This window comes from Notothenia rossii, assembly GCF_949606895.1.
Source record: "Notothenia rossii genome assembly, chromosome: 9".
In the NCBI taxonomy this organism is placed as follows: Eukaryota; Metazoa; Chordata; class Actinopteri; order Perciformes; family Nototheniidae; genus Notothenia; species Notothenia rossii.
Genome location: NC_136907.1, coordinates 30358275 through 30381903, shown reverse-complemented (window position 1 = coordinate 30381903; position 23629 = coordinate 30358275). Strand labels below are relative to the sequence as shown.

The following is a 23629-nucleotide window of genomic DNA, read 5'->3' as shown; positions in this document are numbered from 1 at the left end:
TTATTTTGAAACTCTACATCAGAATGTCCTGATTTTTTCTGAGTGACTAGATGGGGTGTCCTGCTATCACAATTTAAGGGGTCATTTCTCCCCAAAAAAATGTTTTTACTCACTATATCAACAGCCCCACCAAAAATATTTTCCACCAGCCACCACTGTTGATAGGGATGTTTTCCTGAGTGAAGACAACTCAAACTAATGGATTAGCACATTATCATTTAATTACAAAAATAGGATAGGCCCCTCAGATTGCTTTGGGAGCCTTCCTGACACATGCACATGCATAAATGTAAGGTTTGTGTTAGTCATTTAACATGCAATAATCATATACTCATCAGTCCAAAGCAGAGACATTTTATTTTAAGTTAAAGGTGAGCTAGTCCCTGCGGATATAACCCCTTCTCAATGATTCTAAATGTTATATTAATTCACCATTTACCGTTTGATAAAAGATTAGTTTATCAGAAATACGTTAATATAAAATCAATACTCAATATAATTGACTCTTCCCTCCCTTTTCTTACATATGTTACATATGAAATAATAACTTAGGAGTCTATTTAAGCATGGTATCGTCTATAATCTATTACTCGAGAAGACTCAGTATCACCTGTGCAGCTCACAAAAAACAATTGTGAGAAACATATATTATGCAGGAAATGCATTCATTTGTTGAAAAACAAAGCATATCTGATTTGGGAGGAAAAGCTTAATTCCTTTAACATCTGGTTACTACTGATGGCACAGCATAAATGATAGTGGATGTCTGAGGGTGTCATTACTGAGAAATGTCAAAAGAAATCAAAACCTTACATTTGAAAACAGGTTTGCATTCCTCCACTTAAGGTGACGTTATCATTGGAAACAATAAAAGCTAATTGTTTTGATGTAGAATCTATCAATTGAATCGTTAGAGCAGAACAGAATGGTTGTATTGTAGCCTGAGTTCCGTGCAGCCTCTAGTTTTACCAGGTGGAAACATTGTCTATATAATGTGAATACATGTAGAATTAGACATTAAGAGGCCCTTGACATTAGGCCTATTTTAAAAATAGTAGGGGCTTTTAACAGCTTGCCAACTTGCAGGCATCCTCTGCATAGCAGTATGAATAGCCTTAAAAAAACAACCCACTCTGTGGTAACAAGAGTGATGTATCTGATCCAAATGCCCTAAGTGAAGCCGTTAGTCCCATCCGACTGACCCAAGGGTTGGTGCTGGTGTGACAGGGAGGCTTCCAAGTGTTCAAAGCAGAGGTCAAGCTTTCAGTTCAAGGCTCGATGGGGGGGAGCAGACCCACGTGAGACAGTATCAACGGCTGTCATGTTCAGTTTGAGGAGCGTCTTTCTCTCTCGGACAGTGTTAATTTTGGCAGCTGTTTTTGATGTAGTCTTAGTCTTAGTCTTTTGACGAAAATGGTTATTAGTTTTAGTCACATTTGAGTCATTCCTATCCTTCGTAGTTTTAGTCTAGTTTTAGTTGACGAAAACTCAAAACGTTTTAGTCAACTTTTCGTCGAAGAAAAATTACATTTTAGTCAACTTTTAGTCAAAATGTGTCTCTATACTCTCTGAACGCTCTGTCCCCGGCAGATCCCTGTGTCCGCTGCAGCATGTCTGTTAGGCCCCGCCCCCCGCACACAGAGAGACACAGGGAGATCGCTCTTCTGGAGTGAAGAGACCGGAAATAATGATAGCAAGTTAGAAACGTAAGGTGCATTTTGACAGACAAGATGGACACTTGGGGGAAAATATGCTGCATTTTGATTGTCCGATAGTCCACCATTAACACCTTAGTCCCGTCTCGTCTCGTCAACGAAAACTAAATATACATTTGGTCATAGTTTTCGTTATCAAGAATCTATTTTTAGCTCGTCATCGTCTCGTCTTAGTCATGTAAAAAAGGTTGTTGATGAACATTCTTCGTAATAGTTTTCGTTGACGAAATTAATACTGCTCTGGGAGCAGGAAATGGTGTCCATTCTCGGACCAGACCATTAATGTCATGTAGAGCAGCCATAGCATCTCTGCGACCGCACCCAGTCGGACTGTAGCAGGGTAGAACTGGGTGACTAAATGGAACCACGTACTAACAAAAGGGACACAAGGTCATCAATGTCTCTCTTTACCATTGGCATAATTGTAAAAAAGAATGGTGGGAAAAATGTGGAACACTAATCCATCATCATGTGAAATGTTAAGTTAATTTAAATAATTACTTTGGTTGAAGTCAAATTAACATTAGAACTAAAGTCAATCAAAATTGGACGTGCACGGATCAGAATCTAATCAATACACCATTTTCCAAGCTATGTAACAAAAAGGATAACAAGATTAGGGACATTACGGGAGTCTTAAAACACCCAAACATGCACACGTATCTTATTCTAGTAGAGATTAGAGGACAGGTCTAATGTTGTGAACAAAATTATCAATTATCAAGTTTTTTTATCTTATGTACCACATTTAATTTAATAATTAATCTTGAATTACTAATAACTCTAAAGAAGGCAACAATTTACAATGTGGACAAGGCGAATACTCATCCAAAGTGTGTGTGTGTGTGTGTGTGTGTGTGTGTGTGTGTGTGTGTGTGTGTGTGTGTGTGTGTGTGTGTGTGTGTGTGTGTGTGTGTGTGTGTGTGTGTGTGTGTGTGTGTGTGTGTGTGTGCGCGTGGGTGTGTGTGTGAACAGCTTGTCTGCCCAAGGTTTAAAACATTTGGGACAGCAGTGAGAATGTTATGAGAAACAATTTGTAGCTTAGACCGAACTCAAAGGAAGCTAGACTGGAATTATTTGAAGAAATCAAAACCCTTGTACATTAATTAAATACATTTGACATCCAGCTTGAGCTGGGTTCAATACTTTCTTTATGGTATTTAAATTGGGCTCGAGTAGAACCTTTACATGGATTTGGCTTGCAACACAAAGTGATACTGATCTCTGTCTGATAGGATTTGGAAGTCTCATGATTTAAAACAACATCTATCTTGGAACTGCAATTACTTATCTTAAAGAGCATTATACTTCTTTAAAAAAATTGCTCAATTCATTTAACACATTTATTATGCACACAATAAAAAAAACGTAACAAATATATTGATCCTGGCTTAACCAGCGACCTTTACTCTGTTGTTCATAAGCTCGGTTTCAGAAAACCTGTCAGTAGTTTAGCAACTATTAGAATTGTAGTAATGTCTATGGAGACTAATTGGTTGATACGAGAAATAATTTGAAACAGTTTAATAAAGATTGTTAAACTATATTTAAAACTGTAATTGAACTTCAACTTATATTAATTGTCTGAATTCAGTGGCCAGTTGGAATAGATAATCAACAAAGTTTCCATTTTGCAGCAACAGCGCAAAAATGTTTCAACAATAATTAGTATTATGTCTGAGTCTAGTTCTGTCTTATCTGCTTTGTTTTGGAATATGTTCAATACATTAAGTTGTATTATTACCATACAATACATAGATTTAAGAATAAATTAAACAAATAATACAACATTGACCTAATTGGGCAGACAGATTTTTTTGCAACCCTGATCTCCTCAGTCACGGTTTTGTTTGGTCTGTCTTGTCATGGTTTTATTTTTCAATTCTGTTCTCCCTGTGTCTTGTCTTCCTCCCTGTCGTTAGTTTCCCTGGTGTGTCTGATTGTGTTCACCTGTTGCCCTTGTGTTTCTCCTCCCCTGCCCGGCTGTTTCTCGTCTCGTGATTACCCCTCCCTGTATTTAGTCTTGTCTCTTCCTGTGTTCAGTGTTGGTTCATTATTTGTCGTTCATGCCTCCCTTCATGTTGGTCACAGTCCCTTTTTGTTTGGATGCTCTTGTTTTGTTCAGCTTTTGTGAAATATAGCTCGCCTTTTGTTTCATTTTGAAAAAAGGTTCCCTCCTCATTCTGCATCACAGACACTTTTTGTTTGGATGCTGCCTCGTACCTGTTCATTGATTCTTGTTTTGTAAACATCTTTGTGAAATAAAGCTCCCCTTTTTTCCGAATTAAGAGGTTTCAGAGGGGGTAGAGAATTATATAGTGCGGCCAGCCTGTCCTCCTACAAAAAACGACCAAATAGGTCGATTGTTTAAGCAGTGTTGATCACGATATTACGACCCATAGCCACGTAGCTTTCCCATTATTCATTTCTAGCAGCAGTTTATTACAACCTTTTGTCACGTTTTGTCACGATCGTAATCCCGTGAACTTTAACCTTGCGCATCAATAAAAGTGCGACGAGCCAAGAAGATGAAGATGAAGAAGAAGATGAAGAAGAAGAAGGATTGTTAAAGAGCGTCAGAGCTTTACAAGTGGTAAATCTGATTTCTGTATTTCATTTGATTTGTTTACGCTTTTAATTAATCCTGTCGTTTTTCTACTAAGCATGTTTAACCACGATATTTCAGTTTTACGTTTTAGGGCTGGCCCGTGGCATAGGCAGTATAGGCGAATGCATGTTGTTAGCAATAGCATGGCTGTAAAGGTTAGCGCTTAGCGCTTAGCTTATATGCGCTAACGGATATGTATTGCAATATAAGAAGGTTCGTCTACAACAAGTTGTAGGGAGAGTTTTCTCCTTCGCACAAAAGGAGCTAAAATCTTGCCTAAAAACAAAACCCTTGGTAGCACGTGACATAACACATAACAATGGCAAAAATATGTATATTCAGCTAACCAGACCAGGACATGATATGAACGTAAACAATGCGAAAGGAAATGGCACTTTAATAATAATAATAATAATAATAGTTGACATTTACATGGCGCTTTTTATAATGCACACACTTTTTCTTTCTTCGAAATGTCACCTAACATGTTGCATTAATGATAGTTAGGGTAAGTTCAACACTTGAATATCATCAGGTCATAGTTGTTTTACTACTTTAAACATTCGCTAATTCAACTTAAGTTTTGTGAAAGCATCACATCTAGTTAAAAAGAGAAATATATTTCCCTGTAATTACTGATTTACCTGGGACTTGATTGATTTTGGTGCCTGTAGTTTTATTTTGGCGAATGCTTATTTATGAAGCAACAATTAAATTACATGGTAGCACAGCTAATCTGAGTTCATCTGTTTGGTTTTTTTCAGGTCATCTATCAATTCAATTATATGAAGTAGCCTATTATCATAAAAAAATCAACGGTTCTTTTCAGAGCCATATTCCTCTTCCTACTCTCTTTCACCCCTCTCGTATTCTTGTCTTTTGTTTTGTTTTTCTCCCTCCCTGTATGTCAGTTCATCCTTTGTTTGTTGTTGCCCTTTTTATCCTCACTTAAAAATGGCATCCAAGCAACTGAATGAATGGCTAGAGATAGGGAATGCCCTCGCAGATGAGTTGGCAAATAAGGCAAGTACAACATTAATCCAAAAATGTATTATAACATTTACTCAAATGATAACAGACACACACATTACAAAGATGTGTGTGCAACAATTAAGGGAAATATATAATCTCTTTTATATATTTATATATTAAGATACCAAAGAAACCAAAGAAACCGAAGATACAGAAGATACCAAAGAAAATAACGCAAGGATCAAATGTTTCCTGGAGGAAGAGGGACCTGGATGGGAACATTATAGCCCAACATTGGAATAAGAATTGATCTGGTCTGTAAAATATAATCTAGTTCTAGTGTTTCATTAAGTTTTAATGTCGTTGGTCGGTCCTCAATAATGTTTCCCATAAATTCGTACTTTGTTTTATGCAGTTAAACCTTCCAGCTCTCAGAAGTCCCCAGAGGTCGAGGAGACACATGAGATTCCTCTACAGGTCCCAAGTCTTGGTATGCACAATGAATTCTTAAATTATCCTTCAACTTGAAATGTAGGTAATTGTTTGTAGTATGTAATAGCTTTGTTCATGATACATTGTAAAGTGAAAAGCCATGTATGGAATATCTTTTTTAAATTAAACTAAATTCCATGATTTGTTTTATATTTTGTTATTTTAGATCAACATCTTCAGACACTGAGAAACCTGTTGGGTTCTCTCACTGTCCCTGCATCATCAGAAGAAACACCCACTGCATCAACATGGACCCAAAGACAGTTGAAACGTGAACAAACATTCAGAGCTGCAATGCCAGAGCTCCTTCATTTGAAATTGGCTGCAGAGATTGTCACTACACGTTCCTGTCTCCAATGCAAAACTGCTGATGCTGTGGTCCGGTGCTTGGACTGTGTTCCACCAGGAACTCCCTTTCTTTGTCCGGCATGTGACCCTATTATCCATGGTAAACATGTCTTCCATGACAGGGAAGCCATGTTTGATGGGTTTTACAGACCTATTCCTCCCACATCCTTAATGGTTGTGGATGAAAGTGGCCAATATGGACTCTGTGAACAAGGTGGGTTCAAATAAGGTATTACATATTCCCTTACCATGGTTTCCTAATGTGCACTACATATACAGCGGCATCATTTTCACCATGTCGGAAGTTTGCTTTAACAGTTAAAATGTCTCAATTTGTATTGACTACATTTCCTAACATGTCCTAACATGCATATGAATCTCTGAAATTGTCTTTGCTGCAGTGTGTCTGCTTCCAATTCCTCCGCCATCCCAAATCTGCTTCTGTGGTCCAAGCCAAGATTTCACCATCATCCCAGGAAAGCAGACCGTGTTGGTGACTATCAATGGTTTGTTGCCACCAGAAGACGATCAAGCAGAAATACAGGATTACTATTATACTTTTGTCCTACATTGCATAGATAGCTGTCAAATTGCACATTTATATTTTTTCTCAGGTCCATACAACGTTCGTCTGCCTTCTGTGTGCTGCCCAATTTGTTCCGCCAAATGGTCCCCGAGCATAGGTGACTTGCTGGGATACAAATAGTGGCCAGCAACCGACAGCTGCAAAATTATTTTTAACTTTGATGTGTTCACATCATTCGAGCAAATGAAATTGGCCAGCCCAGCATTATCCCAGCAAGTATTTATAAAAATGCTTGAACATCGATCGTTTTCCACAGGAAGGGTAAGAATAAAATGTGGTTTTCAAGATTTTTGAATACCAAACTTTTAATTAACCAAATGAATACCATTCTTTTTTCCAGACAGGCAGAATCTGTAGCGATATCTTCCACAGAGTCTTTCGGGAGTTTCCCTTCTGTAATTACAGACAAGAAGATCTATGCCTGGTGGAGCCCTTTAAATGCCCAGCATGCACACCTGACATGCTGGCTATTGCTGTAGATGGCAATAGAAAGCATTATCGCTTCAAGAAGTCCAGAGGGTCAGTGAAATCATATTCTCATTTTAGTTGTTGTTTTATTGACTAAGCTGAATGTCTTTGCTGAAATGTCTAACTTTCCCCAACTCTGCAATTTCTTTTTCCAAAGTTTGTAGACCATCAGAAAACAATAGTTGGTTTGAAATTACACATAATTATATAAATCCAATTCATAAAAATTATTATATATGACGCCTGTAAAGTTAACTCAACTTTAAAATGTTAAATGGTTGACGTTAGTTGGATATGTTGGAGCTAAGAACCAGTTTTGGATATAATCGCTTCATGAAAAATGTATTAAATTGCCCAGGAACCTTTTTCTATGCCTTCCTCTGCCCTATTCAATGCCCATCAATATAAAGGATGTACTTTTATTTTTACCTTTTTACAAGAAGTCAGTAAACTTTTCACTAATGTTAAATAATGGTGGCAAAAGACTTTACACAGAATTACAGATCAAATTCACAAAGACCTTTTCCACATTTATGAAAATGTTATGGCAAAAGCAAATTGGCCACATTAAATAGAGGACACAATCAAACTTATGTATGTATGATAATGTTGCTTACAATGTCTTTCTCGAATTTCGCAGGACAGATGAACCGTCTCTATTTGATGGACTGTTCATTGCCCAGGACAGTAAAGTGTCTGCCTTTGTCGACAAAATCAGGAGCCAGATGACGATTGTAAGAATCTATTCAATCCCTTAACCCTTTATTTATTTTTCTTAGCACAGGGTTAAATGTAACAGATTGTGTCTATTTCAGAAAAGTGGTCGTGATGTTTGTGGACCGGCAACATTCACAGCTTGCAGAGAAACCTCACACAAGTCCAGGGCCAAGGTGGATGAGGAAGGACTGCAAATAGCTGTGTGCAGACATGGCATCTTACTACAAGGCCTAAATCACTACCGTGGTGAAATATATGCCTACCCAATGTTCCTGCAGAAGGAGCTGGCTGAAGTTGCGAATGCAACATTCTTTTGTATGGATGTTACCTGCAGGTAGTTATAACTATTGCAAAATTGGAAGTGTTTGTGGGAAACGTGTTATCTATTTAATTCTTGCACATCCAGTAGATGTAAAGCAAAAAAAACATTCATTTGGATAAATGCTGATGTTGGTTACAAGGATTGTACTGGTAATTTTAAGGACCTGGTTTATCTTTTTACTATTATGCCATCATGCAACTGGAAAAGCTAATTGATTTTGTCATTACAGGTACTGGCCTTATTTGGAGAAGATGGCAGCAAAGTTGCCTGAGCTCCAACCACTTACAGAGATGAAACCTTTTCTCTCTGTAATGCACGCCAAGGCCCACACAGGCAAATGCGAGGGACAGTATGCAAGTTAAACATTTGTGTCACTAGATTCAAATGTTTTAGAAATTGTAGTGCACATAAGAATATCATGTAGTATATTCTATTCAAGCCTGTGGAATAATTGTAATGGTTACAAATGTTGACAAAATTGTTACAAAAGAGACTGTCACAAGGATAGGCTTCCAAAACCCATTATGTTTATTTTAGTAAATATATCCGCACTGTAGAAATAATGAATGAATAGAGCTTCAAATAACTGCAGTTGTGACATTGTAGTTCAAAGCATAATTCAATATCAGAACATTTTAACTTTCTGAAATTGCTCCTGACACTGATGATAACTAAAGATGTACAGTACAAGAAATTATAATATTGAACTAAATAGCTAGATCTCATTGTTTATGATTCTGAGCAGGTGAAGTGGGGTGGCAGAAGCCAGGAAGATGCTGGAAATACTGTCGGCGAGGAAGTGGAACAGGTTAACAGCTTCCTCTCAAGGGCAGCTCTGACAACAAAATACATGACCAAATCAGGTTGGTAGAGGAAAACAAATAGTTTGAAGTAGTGCCACATTGTAAAGCTCATATGAATTTTCATGTTTTTGTGTTTACAGCTAGAGCAGATATGATAACCGTGCTGGCTATGCAATGGAACCACAGGAAGGTGGAGAATCTCCACAAGACACTCTCAAAGAGATTTGTCAAAGTAAGACGTCCATGCTGCATTTCAAAATGTATATTAAGACTATCCGAGTTTGTTGTTGTAGTAATTTAACACCATCCTTAGCCACATGTTGTTGAATTGAATGTATTCTGCAATCATTTCATTATGATGGTGCTGCCATGGCACACTGTTCTGCCAAGAGAGTCTCTGTTCTGTTTGTTTTTAATAAAGCACTATAGGTTGATTCATCTGAATTTCTGGATAATAATAATAATAATAATAATGTTAATCCTGCTTGATCTTGAAAAAAAAGGGAAACTAAGGTGATACTTGCCAACCTTGAAGAGAAGGTGTTTAGCATTTCATGTTGTTGTCTGGTCAGTTAATGTGCATAAAGGAATTCAGTAAAAAGCAACCTTCTCAACCAACTGGAACGCATATTCACTTTTTCCTTTTAAACATTCTAAACAGACTACACAGAGAGCACAAACTGAAGTGGACAATCTTGAGAGTCTCAAGCAAGAGCTGAACATCTCCCTGGAGGACACGGAGCAGTGGGTGTTGGAGGTCAAGCAATGGGCAGCCACTGGTATGTTATATGATCACTGTGGTATAGATTTGGTTCCATATTTCCAAACATTTGGCTTCATGTTTTATGATTACACCTTGTTGTTTCTGTTTTCAAGAGAAACATGGAGCCCAGAGTAGCCAAGAGGAGCTCCAGAGAGAAATAGATGAAATTATTTATTCCCTCCGAAGAAAGAAACACGACCTCTATCGACAAAATGGTATTTATTATTACGTTATCTAGAAACAATATTTGTTTCTTGTTGTTGTTGTTTGTATTATTAATATTAGTTTATTTGTATTTTGTTTTACTTTACAGACAGCAACCAAACAAGGCAACGCAAACGGAGAAGACTGACAGAGCTCAAGAAGAAACTCAGAGAGAGGATACTGCAGTACAACACCATTGATGCCTGTTCAGAGAAAATTGACACAGAAGCAGCATGCGGTCTGTCTGAGGATGTCATTCTGCCCTGGGAGGCGCAAGGAGATGGTAAGAAACAACTTGTTTTTGTTTGCCCTAGATATTCCATAAATTCAGTTGAAGTACTAGAATACAATCACCAATGTAACACAGAGCTATCAACATAGGTGTCACAAATCATCATGATCACAACAAATCATTCTAAAATAATTATATTGAAAGGTCTGTATGATGTTGCCCTATCAAGTCTTAATAGTCTAGTCTCACTGGGACAGGCATATCTATGGAAACAGTAAAACCCTTCCTGACCACCCTGAACTGCATACTAATGTTGAATCTCAAGACATACTGAATGTAATTCTGCCAACATAGACAGAATTGAAAAAATTCAGCAAGCGGCGAGGTTGAATTTTTTTTTACCAGATTTTAAGGTTTTGGTCAATTTAATTAAAAAAGATTGAATACAAACTGATATTATTTGTTTTATTAGCCTTACCATTGTGGTTGTTATATTTTGTGTTTTTTCCATTATAGTGGTGAACCTGCGCACAAAGAGGCGACTTTTTGACCAGGTTATGCTGGTCAGGCGTATGGAAGAGGAGAAAGTCATCATTGTGAAGGAGATGACCCAGCATTGTCAAAATCTGAGGCAGGCACTGGACAAACTGGACCGCCTCCTTCATCAGACAAAAGACGACATCAGAAACCAAAGTATCTTCCACAAATACCGATTTATAACATTTGCCACTGCCCCCCTCCCAGTGTCAAATGTCTATCACTGAATAGCATCTGTAATGATTGCATTTTTTCTGAATCACAAATCTTTTTAGCTAATATACAGCCTCGGAGTTAAACATTCAAATTGCTTATATGGAACCAACATCAATGCTAACTAAAAGTTGCCTTACATAGACTGTCATTTTGTCTTTTTATTTTAGTTTCTCCAAGCGATATAACAGAAGAGGGATACAGGGGACTGCACTGCTGTATTTTACACCATCAATATCTTCTGGAGCAGAAACTGAGCAGAGTCACCAGCACCTACAGCTGTATTGGCTCGGACTCGTCTTTTCTCATGATGGAGGAAGACATTGAAGACGGTAATGAGGACGACGAACAGGACGGTGATGAGGACGGTGGTGAGGACAACGAACAAGACGGTGATGAGGACGGTGATGAGGACAACGAACAAGACGGTGATGAGGACGGTGATGAGGACAACGAACAAGACGGTGATGAGGACGGTGATGAGGAAAACTAACAGGACAGTGATAAGGACAACAAACAGGACAACGAACAGGACTTAACAAGTCTATTGTGTTGTATGCATGTCAACGTATTAAAACGAGTATTACGATTGAATGGCTTGTTTATTACCTTTTTTTTTATATGATCCTGCTTTGCATTTACTATGTCTGGTATTCAAGTAAATGCCATTAGCAGTTATCAGTCACCTTCAGATCCGAGTTACCTCGAGGGCCAGAGGTTCCCCACCCCTGGTATAAGGTTTTGGTGATCACCCTTATTATCATCATGTCATTTAATCATGATCTGTTTAATTAGCCAATGCTTACATCCAAAGAATGTGTCTAGACTTTACTCCTACAGACACACACTAACAATACAAATTGAGCTAAGTAATACACTCACGAGCCACTTAATTAGGTACACCTTGCTAGGATGGGTTGGACCCCCATCTGCTTTCAGAACTGCGTTAAGTCTTCATGGCATAGATTAAACAAGGTACTGGAAGCATTCCTCAGAGATTTCACTCAATATTGACCTGATCGCATCACACAGTTGCTGCAGATTTGTCGGCTGCACATCCATGACGCAAATCTCTCGTTCACCATATCCCAATGGTGCACTGTAGGATTTGGATCTGATGACTGTGGACTGTGACATTTGAGTAAAATTCATTGTCATGTTCAAGAAACCAGTTGGAGAATATTTGAGCTTTGTGACACGGTGAGTTATCCTGCTGGAAGTAGCCATCAGAAGATTGGTACACTGTTGTCATAAAGGCATGGACATGGTCAGCACAACCCGGTATCACGGCAAGACGTGAACATGTGACGATTTACCATGATGGGAGACGTGAAGCTGTCACGATTTCGTCCCTTCAAACGTGACAATTACACAGTATTGTTAACGTGGCCCAACCAGTGGAGATATACCCGGAAATGCCAAGCAAATGCTACCCCGACGGTCGGTTGTTATTATTATCAATATTAATATAATAATGATTTCATTTGTAATAGTCACACTCAATTTCGCCAATTTTCTGTTGCCCCAGCTGGTCGGCACCTCTTTTAGCAGATACAAAGGCTATATTCATTTATTAAATCGATGTGTGTGGATGTGGAATTAACGGACGTGACGTTGCACGATTGCGTTACCAGGCAACAGCTTCGGTTCATGTTAATTTATAAACTCTTCAACTCGAACCGTAGTTATATTTTAAAACATTTTAGAAAGCCTCATGAAATATTTTAATGTACATTTTAATTTAAATGTGAAGGAATGTGTGTATAACAAAATACATCCGTCAAAAACAATACCGGAAACAGACGTAGGCAAGATCCTCGGTTATGGCTAGAAAGGATCCTTCTATTGTAAATATGACGTCACGTTCTCGTTGTAACTCTCGTTGTAATCGGAGCGGCTCGGAACCACATCTACAGCAGTAACATGATGCAACATACACATTAATGCAGCAGCAATATTAATAGAGAAACATCAGACATAATAGTAAAACACTGCAAGGGAACATTTTATTGCACCAGGAGCTATCTTGGGACTTTTACTGCGACAACGTTGACTTGCCTGTGAATAAAAAATAAACCATAGTGTTGGTGATCTACAGTGTTGTCATTCTTCTTTGAACACCAGCAAGACCGCTTTTCAACGATCACACTCCCTGTCATTGACATAATTAATAGATAGTTTAGCTTCTCACCATCATTTGCTGTGGCCAACTGATGTTAACGATCCTAACTGAAAGGCTGCCTGCCAAACGTAAACATTCAGCCACGTGACATTCAGCCGAACTCTCGCGAGAGTTTTACACAAGACGGATCCTTTCTAGCCATAACCAAGATCCTCAGCTCGGTTATTCATGGTTTAGCCGCAATGCACGTTGGGAAATGGTGTTTATGCGATGTGAAATCCGAAAACATTTAAAAAAAAAAAAATAATACTTTATTCCGAGTTTGCTTGCTTTTCTCTTTGGAGCTAATCACATAACGGCATTGTAATACATGGTTCGGCTGCATTACATATTACATATCTGCCGTAGTTATCTATTTATAGAGCCCTGATGAGAAGACTTCTATACAAACAGGAAGAACTGCCGCCAAAACTGAAAACGTGACGTGGATCACAAATATATCAGCCATTTAACAACATCTTAGATTTATTTTCACACAATATGTCTCCTTGCAATATCAACAGTAATTCGACTGACTTTTATATTGGATCCAATTGGTAGATAGGCAGTATACTATTTACACCATAACGGTGCACAGCTGATAAACGGGCACCTAGTGGTTAAAGCATGTTATTGAATTTTATTATTATTATTAACTAACAGAATAAGAGACCTGACAGGTGATGGTCAGACGTTGACCTGGCTGCACAGTCACAGAAGCTGGCTGTGTCAACTGTTCACACTTCACACCTGTACAAATACAAAAAAAAGTTATATGACAGATTATCCTGTTAAACAGCAGTATAATAAGTGTTGACTCACTTCCAGCTGCCAGCAGCAGCAGCAGCAGCAGAGAGAACATGATGATGATGACTCTCATTTCATTTAATTTCAAACCTTTATTTATACAGGTGTATCCCATTGAGATCATTGATTTCTTTTTCAAGGGAGACCTGCTCAAGTAGGTTCCACACGAAACATAAAAACATAAACAGAACAACAAAAGGACATCATACAGCACCATTTACATAACTATCCACATAAACAGGTACCAATAGCTTCCGATTGAGTAGCATCCAACCGAGCTTTAAAAACATTTAGTGGCACCAGATTGCTCAGTTTCCATTTAATTTGCAGACTATTCCAAGACAGAGGAGCTGCGCATCTAAAAGCTGTCTTCCCTAAGACAGTCCTAGCAGTTGGCACATTTAATAAAACCACAGCATTCGATCTCAGGCAGTAGCCACTTACAATTTTCCGTGAGATCAGGGAGCAGATATAAGATGGAAGTTTCCCTAACATGGCTTTGTATATAAAAATGTACCAGTGACTGAGCCTCCGTACAGTTAGTGAAAGCAAACCAGCCCTTGCATACAGGGTACAGTGATGGGTTAATGCTTTACAGTTTGTCACAAATCTCAGTGCACTGTGATACGCAGCATCTAACTTGACCAGGCAATTGGCAGGTGCATTCATATAGATCAAATCACCATAGTCCAGCACAGGTCAAAAGGTCACAGTGACTAGCCTTTTCCTGGCCTCAAGCAGAGAAACAGGACTTGTTCCTGTAGAAGAAACCTAGCCTAACCCTCAGCTTTTTAAGCAGGTTATTGACATGAAGTTTAGAAATGTGAGACAATCATCAAGCCAGATACCAAGGACTCTGAGAAGACGTGAGCTCCTGATCCCCTTTAATCTCCACTGACAGTCTCTTGTGAAGGCCTTATAACTGTATCACAATGGATATTACTGAGTTTACATAGAACCAAACGTGTTCACGTGTGAATGTGAACATTAATAGAATATCACCTCCCATCTTCAGAGCAATCTGACTATTATAACATTAGCGTTAAGAAAGCTTAATTAAATATCTGCCACAACATAAGTAACTGGATCAAAGTAACAGTACAGTCCGCGGCATCACATCATAATGTATCATATATCTCCTTATCTGAGTCAGCTGAGCCGTATCTCATCTGGCCGTGCAACACTTACAGTGTCACATACTGTATGCAGAAGTATTATTTTAAGCAACACATTACGAAACACTCGAGTCAAATGTAATTAAAGTCAGATCGTGTCTTAGACGGGGCATATCATAAACCTGTTAATGTACGCATTCAAACACTTTTTCTTTTACCAGCTGTGTTCACCTTGCAGGTGCAGCTATGTGGCTTTTATCCTGGATAAAGTGTTTGAGTCATGGATGTTTAAAGTCTTCATATTTGTCTAATTATATAGTTGACTTTTCATTCAGGAAGTATACGCGCTGCGCTGTCAGTACGCTTCTCCATGTTTGTGATTGGTCGAATGCTCCAAATACTACCCCTTTTATGTGAACGCGCACCTAACTAGATAGGCACGGCTGGCTTGAGCGATCCACTTGATAACCCGTGTCGTAGTGCCGTTTAGCGAGAGGGCGTATGTTTTGGATTAGGCCAACCGGCTAACTCAAACATATCCAGGTTAGGTTGAACCAGTTTCGTGGTATACCCCCCAGGTCTTGTCCTGACTAAGCACAGGCACCTGTAGCCTTGGCTACTGTGCTCTCAGTGTTTTGTCTCCCTGTTCCTGCCTATTGGCGTCAGCTGATAGAGGTGTTGGTTTTATCTTGTTATGCACAATGTTGATTCTTCTCTCAGAACTAGCTAAATATGGGTCTGGGGTAGAGATCTTCAGAATTGGTTTGGCATCTTTTGTGTCAATTCGTGGCACACAACATGTCTTGTGAATAAACCATCAGTTTGCCATCAAAGTTCCTGCTCTCCTCGTGTCTCTCTGACTCCTGTTTCCATTGCTTCAGAAGTTTCCATCGCATATGAAAGATTTTCACATGTTTGTAAATTATTTTGGTTTCAGTGTGTGTGTTTCACATGGGTGAACAGTATATTTATATGTTATGGAATGAAATACAATGTCAGATTAGGGGAAAGTTAGGGGAGTGCATGTTAATGTGTCTGGAGGTGGCGTGTTCCAAAAGTGTTTGGGTTTGTCTGCCGTGTGTGGGCTGCGTTCCATTTCAAATTGCCGCCTGTACAATGTATGCACCAGTCTGTGATATGCCGATGTGCAGGCCCGCCCCTCCATACACGCCGATCACACAGACTGCGTCTGCCTCTCGCCCTCATCTTGTGGAGGGAGCCTCATCTGATGCGCAAATGCGGCGCAATTGAGCGCGCCACAGTTTCTGCTGCGAGGCTCCACTAGCTGTAATCGGCTTGGTGTGTCCAGGGTTTACACACCACCCCCCCGTCGACGCTCGCGAGGGCCTCATCACATCACAGCCCTGCCGATGTGATATAATGTATAGGACCTTTTTCCTCATGGGTGTCATTCACAACAGACCAATCATGACAGTTTTAGAGAATGAGTTTGTATGGATACACTTAAAACATATTTGTATTTGTCTTGGCTTCAGCTCACTGATAACATAAGAACACAAATAGGCACAACACTTACATAGATGTTTTTTTATATGTATTTTATTTCTCCAAAATAGAAAAAAAAAAGTCAGCCATATTTAACTGGAAAAGTTTTCCTTTGGCTCCCAGGAATTTTTCCACTTCGCCCCACTGTAAAACAGAAACAGTCAATCAATCAATCAATCAATCAATGTTTATTTATATAGCCCAATATCACAAATGTTACATTTGTCTCAATGGACTTCACAGTTTGTACAGAATATCAGTATGACAATACTGACACAGCAAAAAGTATTACTTTTTGGAATATGTAGTTCTACAGTATGTTGACAATGCTATTTCAAATGAGAAGATATACTAAGTCACTCAAAAATATCATGATGAAAGTGCAGTATAATGTATATATTTATATATAACACGTACATCATATATAATACAAGGTACATTTTTTATTTCAAAGTCAATGTTTCATTTGACCAATTCTTTGAATTTGCTGTCTTATCAATGCCCAAACATACAGCACTAAACTTAGACAACTGCCTGCAAGACTGCACACAGAAATAATACTACTTATTACTACTAACTATACTTATAGTATAATTGTTAAGAACAAATGTAACAAGTCAGTAATTACAAAAGAGATCAAATACCATCCAGCCTCACATATCAATCATTTAACCTTTAGTGATATTGATCAATGATAAACTCTATTGTATATTTTAATTTCTATTTCAATGTAGGCTACTTCCCTGCTTATGTGTTACAATCAGACAGCGTTTCTAGGGCGCGATGTCTGAATGACGAAGGGCAGAGAACTTGGATGTCTTACTTTATGGCGCAAACGTCTGATAGAGCCATTGATGACATGGCTCCCCACCCCCATGTGATCAACTAAATTCAATTTACTGCTGAGGAACCCAAAATGTTTAAGTTAGTGATCTCAGGGTTGATGAAGTTGGTTGGTAAGACTACTTTGTGGCCCCTGTTCTGCCAGACCCATCAGCTACACTGAAGGAAACTTCAGATTAGATACATACCATCCAGAGCAAGACTGCCACTGCACCAACACCTCGGTATGGCCCTGAGTAAAGAAACACAGATTTTAGGTAAACTTCATTTTTTTCAAATGTCATACATGTAAATACAAAAAGTCCAGTGAAATCAAATGATAATTTGAAATAATAGTAGGTACGATTAACTCAAACATATGAAGGACTGTAACATAGTCAATAGCATTTTCCCCATCAGTTTAATATTTTGGAATACTATTATTATTTAAAAAAATATTTGTACTGCCAAGAATAGGAATTCACCTACAAAGGATTACAAGAAAAAATGTAATATACAAATAAATGGCTGGACATGATGCATTAATGCGACATGAAGCATTACACAAGTACCTCAACCTTAAATTAATAATAAATTATTGTTACTGTAATTTCAATATTTACATTAGCAGTCATGCTTAAGACTGAAACACTCCTTTTAAACAAAGTATACGAAAATCCAATAAGATAAGACTTGGTTCCACGGAAACATTATTGTCATTGTTTATTTATTTAAAAATATTTTCTAAACAAACCTCCCTCATTCGTTCCCTCAGTAGTTTTTTGTAGGGGAAAGTGTCTGACCCTTGATGAATGGGACATTCTGCAAGGAATTAAAAGATGGTAATAAGTTGAAGTTCAGCAATAACCTCCTAAACATTGCCTAACATCACATTGTGCTCAATTAAACTGTTCAAAATGGCACTGAGACTTTTGATACTGCAAAGTCTTAAACAAAACAAAAGGTGGTGTATTCTAATTGTACCGATGATTGTTTTCTCTCTCTTTAACTAATTCAATGTGCAAAATCAAACACAGTTTCAGTCGATGTAAATAAGATAATTACTAATTAACCCGCACATACCATTAATTGCCACTTTATTCCTCGTTGGTCTTCTTTTCTGTGAGGAAGACACTGAGGAGAGAGCAAGAGTCAGGCCGGAGGAGAGAGCAGGAGTCAGCCCGGAGGAGAGAGCAGGAGTCAGGCCGGAGGAGAGAGCAGGAGTCAGCCCGGAGGAGAGAGCAGGAGTCAGGCCGGAGGAGAGAGCAGGAGTCAGGCCGGAGGAGAGAGCAGGAGTCAGCCCGGAGGAGAGAGCAGGAGTCAGCCCGGAGGAGAGAGCAGGAGTCAGCCCGGAGGAGAGAGCAGGAGTCAGGCCGGAGGAGAGAGCAGGAGTCAGCCCGGAGGAGAGAGCAGGAGTCAGCCCGGAGGAGAGAGCAGGAGTCAGCCCGGAGGAGAGAGCAGGAGTCAGCCCGGAGGAGAGAGCAGGAGTCAGCCCGGAGGAGAGCAGGAGTCAGGCCGGAGGACACAGGAGTGAGGAAGAGAGTGAACTCAGTGTCAGTCTCGGTGGTAAGAGGTACAGACAAGTCTGATCCTGGGTCTGCGGCCATTTCTGCCTGTGTGGTACAAGGGCCCTCAGGTTCAACTGCCAAAGTCACTATTGAGAAGAAAAAAAAGTAGACGCATGGTGAATAAATGACCAAGTATAATCCGCCATATACATTTATAATCTGAGTAATTACAGCTAAAAATGAAACAGCGGAACATCAGTGATTCTGTGTTACAATGGCGTTTGTTAGCAACCAGGAAATGACACCAGTAAGGACAAACAGATGAGAATGCTGCGTGGGGTCTGGGTGCCGTGTTGGCGGGACGTTGGGGGGCTCGCTGCTCCGCCCTTTGAGGCTCGAGGAGCAGACAGTGTGAGCTGGATTACTGGTGTTGTTTCCTGGTTGCTGTGTGGGGTCTGCGAGACAGCGAGGAACTCAGCCTGAGCGCACACACACACACACACACTCACAGCCAGGCTGTGAGTGTGTGTGCGTGTGTGCGTGAGGAGATCCGCGGAGCCTCGGCTGAGAAAAGATAAGGCTGAGTGAGTGTGTGTGTGTGAGCCGGTACGTCACTATGCCCGTTACGTCACTATACTCAGGAAGAAAAAAATTGAAAAAGAGCAGCATAGACAGGTATTTTCTGTGTTAGAGTTTTACTCGCTACAGGGTGTACTTTGAGGGTTTGTGACTCTGCAGACCGTTTACATGCAGAGAAACCTTCATAACACACAAGGGGACGGGTAATAACCAGAAAAGCATGACATGGGCCCTTTAACTGACAAAACAAGACATAACGACATATTTTTACTACTTGGTAAACAGTGATTCACATTTTTTTACATTTAAAACCAGATAACTGAGCAACTAATTTACAAAACATGTTAACAGATAAATTGCTGAAATATAGCATGCAGATTTGTATACTTTACCATTAATAAGGCTTTCGTAAATCCTCTTTATGGTAACAAGTGCATTGTTACCATCTTCTGTCTCGATTTGCCATGGACAGATGCAATCGGCAAAAACCATTTGTGCCTCTCTTGGCAAGAAGGAGGATGGGACGCCGATCTAACATTTTCCATTTGTGAAGCTGGAACACAATGGACACAAAAAAACAAGAAATATTATGTACACAACAGTTCTAAACATTTTCACACACCTAAAGCCATTATAACTCCATTTATTTTGCATAAGTGAAAAATGCACTGATGTGATACGTGTGCACATTGAGGAAGGCACCCCACAATTAACCAGGTGTGATTTTAGACCCCTTTTAGGGGAGCCCCTAAAAAAGAACTGTAAAAAAAAAAGAAGTTTATCGAGCTCGGGTTCACTTTGAGTTTTTTTTACATGGGCATAGTTATTTTTATATGGGTTAGGGATGCCAGCGATTATTCTATTTTTCGAATATTCGTTACAGTCTCCATAATCGAAAATTATTTTTAAAATTCGATTTTATTTATATATATTTTTATTATTATTTATGTATTTCTTTTTTTTCCTGGCTTAGTTTCAATTCGGCGGCGAATAATCAATTAATATTCGCCAGGGCTGTCCGATTTTGATCATGGTCAGTTTCTGGCATCCCTGATATGGGTCCATTTAATTCTCACATTCAGATATCTGAATAAGCTACATTTAGCTTTGAAACATGTCAGCAAGCTATAACCTATATCATTTCAGGTTCAAAGTTCCGCATTAACAGCACTTCAGATGTAAAGCTGGTGTTACAGGGGAATTTTTAAATGACTGTTCGAACACGGCTCAAAGTCAGAGACTCTGGTAAGCTTAATGAAAGTGCTTTTAAGGGCCTCTTTATTAATACTAACTCTTTCCAGGTCTTGATTGTCTTTCAAGCACTATATTAATATGGGCTGGTTTTGATTCTGTGACATTCTTGGTTTTACCATTTATTCAAAAATGTATATGATATTTCATTTATTTTACTCTTGGAAACCATAGTCACATAATTATGTGTTTTCCATACCATGAAGTTCCAAAATAAAATATAAAACACCAAAATGCAGGTTTTTTTGTAAGATATAATTAGAAAAACATGTACATTGAAGCTCTGATTCTAGGAATTACCACTGGCCTGAACTATGTTACTTCTGGTTAAGAAATAATGTTTTACTAAAACTGGGTGCTTGCAAGTACAAACACTATCTAACATCAGTTCGAAAAAATGTGTTATGCCTTTACAGCTTTAAATACAACGGTGACAACAATTTTGCTTAACACATTACATGAAGTGCAGTAATCGTGCACTAGTCTGTACTTCTCACATAAACTTACTTAAGAAATTAGGATTATTTTTAAAAAGTAAATGAGGGCGACTGTTGGAAAGTATAAATCAATTCAGTAATTTAACAATTTGTATAAAAAGATTAAGATCAGGGATTATTTACACACTTTTTTATGATAACTGACATCTGCAAGAGAAAAAAGCTTACCAGTAAATGTGTCGAGTCATACACTTTGTTGACACTGTGGTTTTTCTGTTGCGTGGCCTTCCACTCCTGTGCAACCTTTTCTTTTTGCTTGGAGAGTTTCTCTTTGTAGGGTTGGATGGCACCACATTGTTTGCATTTTTTACTTGCTACTCCTATGCTTTGCCTGCATGTCTGGCACACTTTTTGAGTAGGCATCTGTAACAGAAACACAGATAATGTCAGGGAATACCAAAAATAAGAATACTATACTACAAATGTTTACAGGATTCATGTATTTTATTATATCGTGAAAAATCTTGTTAAAACAATGAACTCATGTTTTTTTATCTTTTAGATAGGATGAACAAAAATCACAAGAGTAAGGAAAACAATGTTATACAGAGTCAGTCACATGTTTAAAGTGACTGTTATGGACAACCCTAATCTGTAAATATCTGGTTGATCCAAAAGTTGATGCTCCATCATCACAGAAAATAATACTAAAATCATCATTAGCAGGGGTGTATTGCTAATTCTATAAGTTCTGCACGTGTGCACGCGCAGTTGTGGCTTGTTTTGAAGCTTATGTGACTACTGTCAATTAACACTCCAGCCAGAATCAACAAAGAATGGTCATTTATTAAGTCTGCATTATTGAATAAATGTGTGATTCTTACAGTAAATGCTGCACACAGCTGCGTGATAGTTAAGTGATCAGTGAAGGACCTTTATAAACTAACTCCCTCCTGCTGAGGTACAAAGGTTACTATATAAAAAGTGTGCACATGTATTTAGTATCCTATCCATGTGAATATGTTTTAAGTGGGGGTGGACCTCATGTCCTCTAGGGGGGTCCGGAGGCCCCCGTGAAGTTAAATGCATCAATCTTGTGCACTTGAGGGCAAAATTAACTAAATCTATGGATACATCTGTCAACACCCATATGAAACTTAACTGTATACATTTCAATAATAAAAAAAATGATAAGAATAATACTTTTTTTAAATGTATCTTTGTGCATATTTAACTATTTACTGTTTTGTTTTTTTATGCATTTGTTGTATGTCCAATAGTATGAATTGTAATGATTTCATCGATGTTTTAGATTCATTCGATTTTTTTTAGGGTGCTGTGTGACGTTGAACCTGCGACCTGCAACCTGTGACCTATGAACCTGTATTTGTATACTACCAAAGGAGCTATTGAACCTACGAACTTGAATTTCCGACTCCTATTGTGGAACATTACAATAATATAAAAGTGTGCCTTGGAAATATGTATTTCCATATATGGTGACCAAACTGTTTCAGACCCACTGAGATAACTTAGACTAAAGTTAACTGTGTAAACATTACATTAGGTACATTAGCCTCTTAGCCTATCCGTTATCATTGCTAGCTAGCACCAGATGCTAACAACCATCCCCGTTTTAGGTGCCGGAGCGGTGTTCCGGCAGTATTACACCCCTGGTCACTCTTCACTTAATAGATAAATAGTATTTAATATAGTTATAAAGAATGTGACGTTTGATAACATTTGGATCAACCGCATGAACCGATGGATCACATAACTTCCATGCTCACGTTAACGTTAGCTGATTCTACTTTTGGCTAATTTAGCTTTGCTATCATTATTCCTAGGTAAACATAGTAATCTTAGTCACTGTACTAGACGACAAAATAAAACAACATAATACATATCCCAAAATGAATATACTTTTGATATCTGACTACTCACGTTTATTAGCTTGTCTGGGAAATAAATGGATGTTGTCTGATGCAGTGACGAGTCCAAAACCCCGGTGAGTTAGCATTTGACCACTTCCGGTTCCCTCGCATCAGAACCAATGAGATTTCTCCATAGGATTTGGGAAAATAGCTCGAAATAAGGTCTGTGGTCGACACAAATTTAAGAGGCGGATCACGTTTTGTTCTACGACAGAAAGCCGTGATTTTTGAAGAGTGTACGTGTCTGAAAAACGATGGTTGTTAACAGAAGTTGTCGAGGACGTTGTACGTCATTACGCCGCCTCCCGTTGATTTAAAACGCGCCCGTGGGTCGTAAAGGTATACAGGCTGACGCACCCGTTGATTGAAAACGCTGCTCTGGGTCGTATTAATGGGTCGGAAAACGAGGAAAACAATCGACCTATTTGGTCGTATTAGTTGGAGGACTTGTTGAGTGCGGCGCCTTGACTCGCGCATCCACCCTTGTATACAAGTCCTAGATCGTGCCTGAAGACCGTCCAAAAGCGAT

At 38.8% G+C, this 23629-nt stretch overlaps 1 protein-coding gene and 2 long non-coding RNA genes across 7 annotated transcripts; 2 read left to right on the top strand and 1 right to left on the bottom strand.

The window, feature by feature from the left end:
- The first annotated feature begins 4054 nt into the window (after window positions 1–4054).
- LOC307018855 lies at window positions 4055–8222 on the top strand. 3 transcript variants are annotated; one of them, XR_013802513.1, is made up of 9 exons: window positions 4055–4308; window positions 5235–5346; window positions 5477–5785; window positions 5954–6349; window positions 6537–6641; window positions 6750–6982; window positions 7062–7240; window positions 7830–7923; window positions 8005–8222. It is a non-coding gene; the product is annotated as an uncharacterized lncRNA (long non-coding RNA). The 3 variants fall into 3 exon arrangements; XR_013802514.1 differs by having other exon boundaries at window positions 5954–6641; XR_013802515.1 differs by having other exon boundaries at window positions 5954–6982.
- Window positions 8223–9020: 798 nt separating this feature from the next.
- On the top strand, window positions 9021–12844 carry LOC307020906 (uncharacterized protein). 2 transcript variants are annotated; one of them, XM_079652604.1, is made up of 7 exons: window positions 9064–9091; window positions 9172–9263; window positions 9693–9810; window positions 9908–10009; window positions 10108–10281; window positions 10747–10923; window positions 11151–12844. In XM_079652604.1, exons 1-7 carry the CDS (start codon window positions 9079–9081, stop codon window positions 11471–11473), a joined length of 999 nt encoding a protein of 332 aa, XP_079508730.1. In that variant the 5' UTR covers window positions 9064–9078; the 3' UTR covers window positions 11474–12844. The 2 variants fall into 2 exon arrangements, with proteins under 2 accessions (XP_079508729.1, XP_079508730.1); XM_079652603.1 differs by having other exon boundaries at window positions 9021–9263.
- A 3786-nt stretch (window positions 12845–16630) lies between these two features.
- LOC307018733 lies at window positions 16631–23205 on the bottom strand. 2 transcript variants are annotated; one of them, XR_013802485.1, is made up of 7 exons: window positions 23111–23205; window positions 21395–21589; window positions 19871–20031; window positions 18475–19045; window positions 18146–18213; window positions 17601–17644; window positions 16631–16713 (listed from the first exon to the last, which is right to left on the bottom strand). It is a non-coding gene; the product is annotated as an uncharacterized lncRNA (long non-coding RNA). The 2 variants fall into 2 exon arrangements; XR_013802486.1 differs by having other exon boundaries at window positions 16638–18213.
- Between the last annotated feature and the right edge of the window lie 424 nt (window positions 23206–23629).

Excerpts from the sequence above, each read along its gene's own strand:
- LOC307020906 (XM_079652603.1), top strand. The coding sequence starts at position 9,144 with ATGAATTTTCATGTTTTTGTGTTTACAGCTAGAGCAGATATGATAACC. Across the intron at positions 9,264-9,692 it reads TCTCAAAGAGATTTGTCAAA|ACTACACAGAGAGCACAAAC; the intron begins GTAAGACGTCCA and ends CATTCTAAACAG. Across the intron at positions 9,811-9,907 it reads CAAGCAATGGGCAGCCACTG|AGAAACATGGAGCCCAGAGT; the intron begins GTATGTTATATG and ends TCTGTTTTCAAG.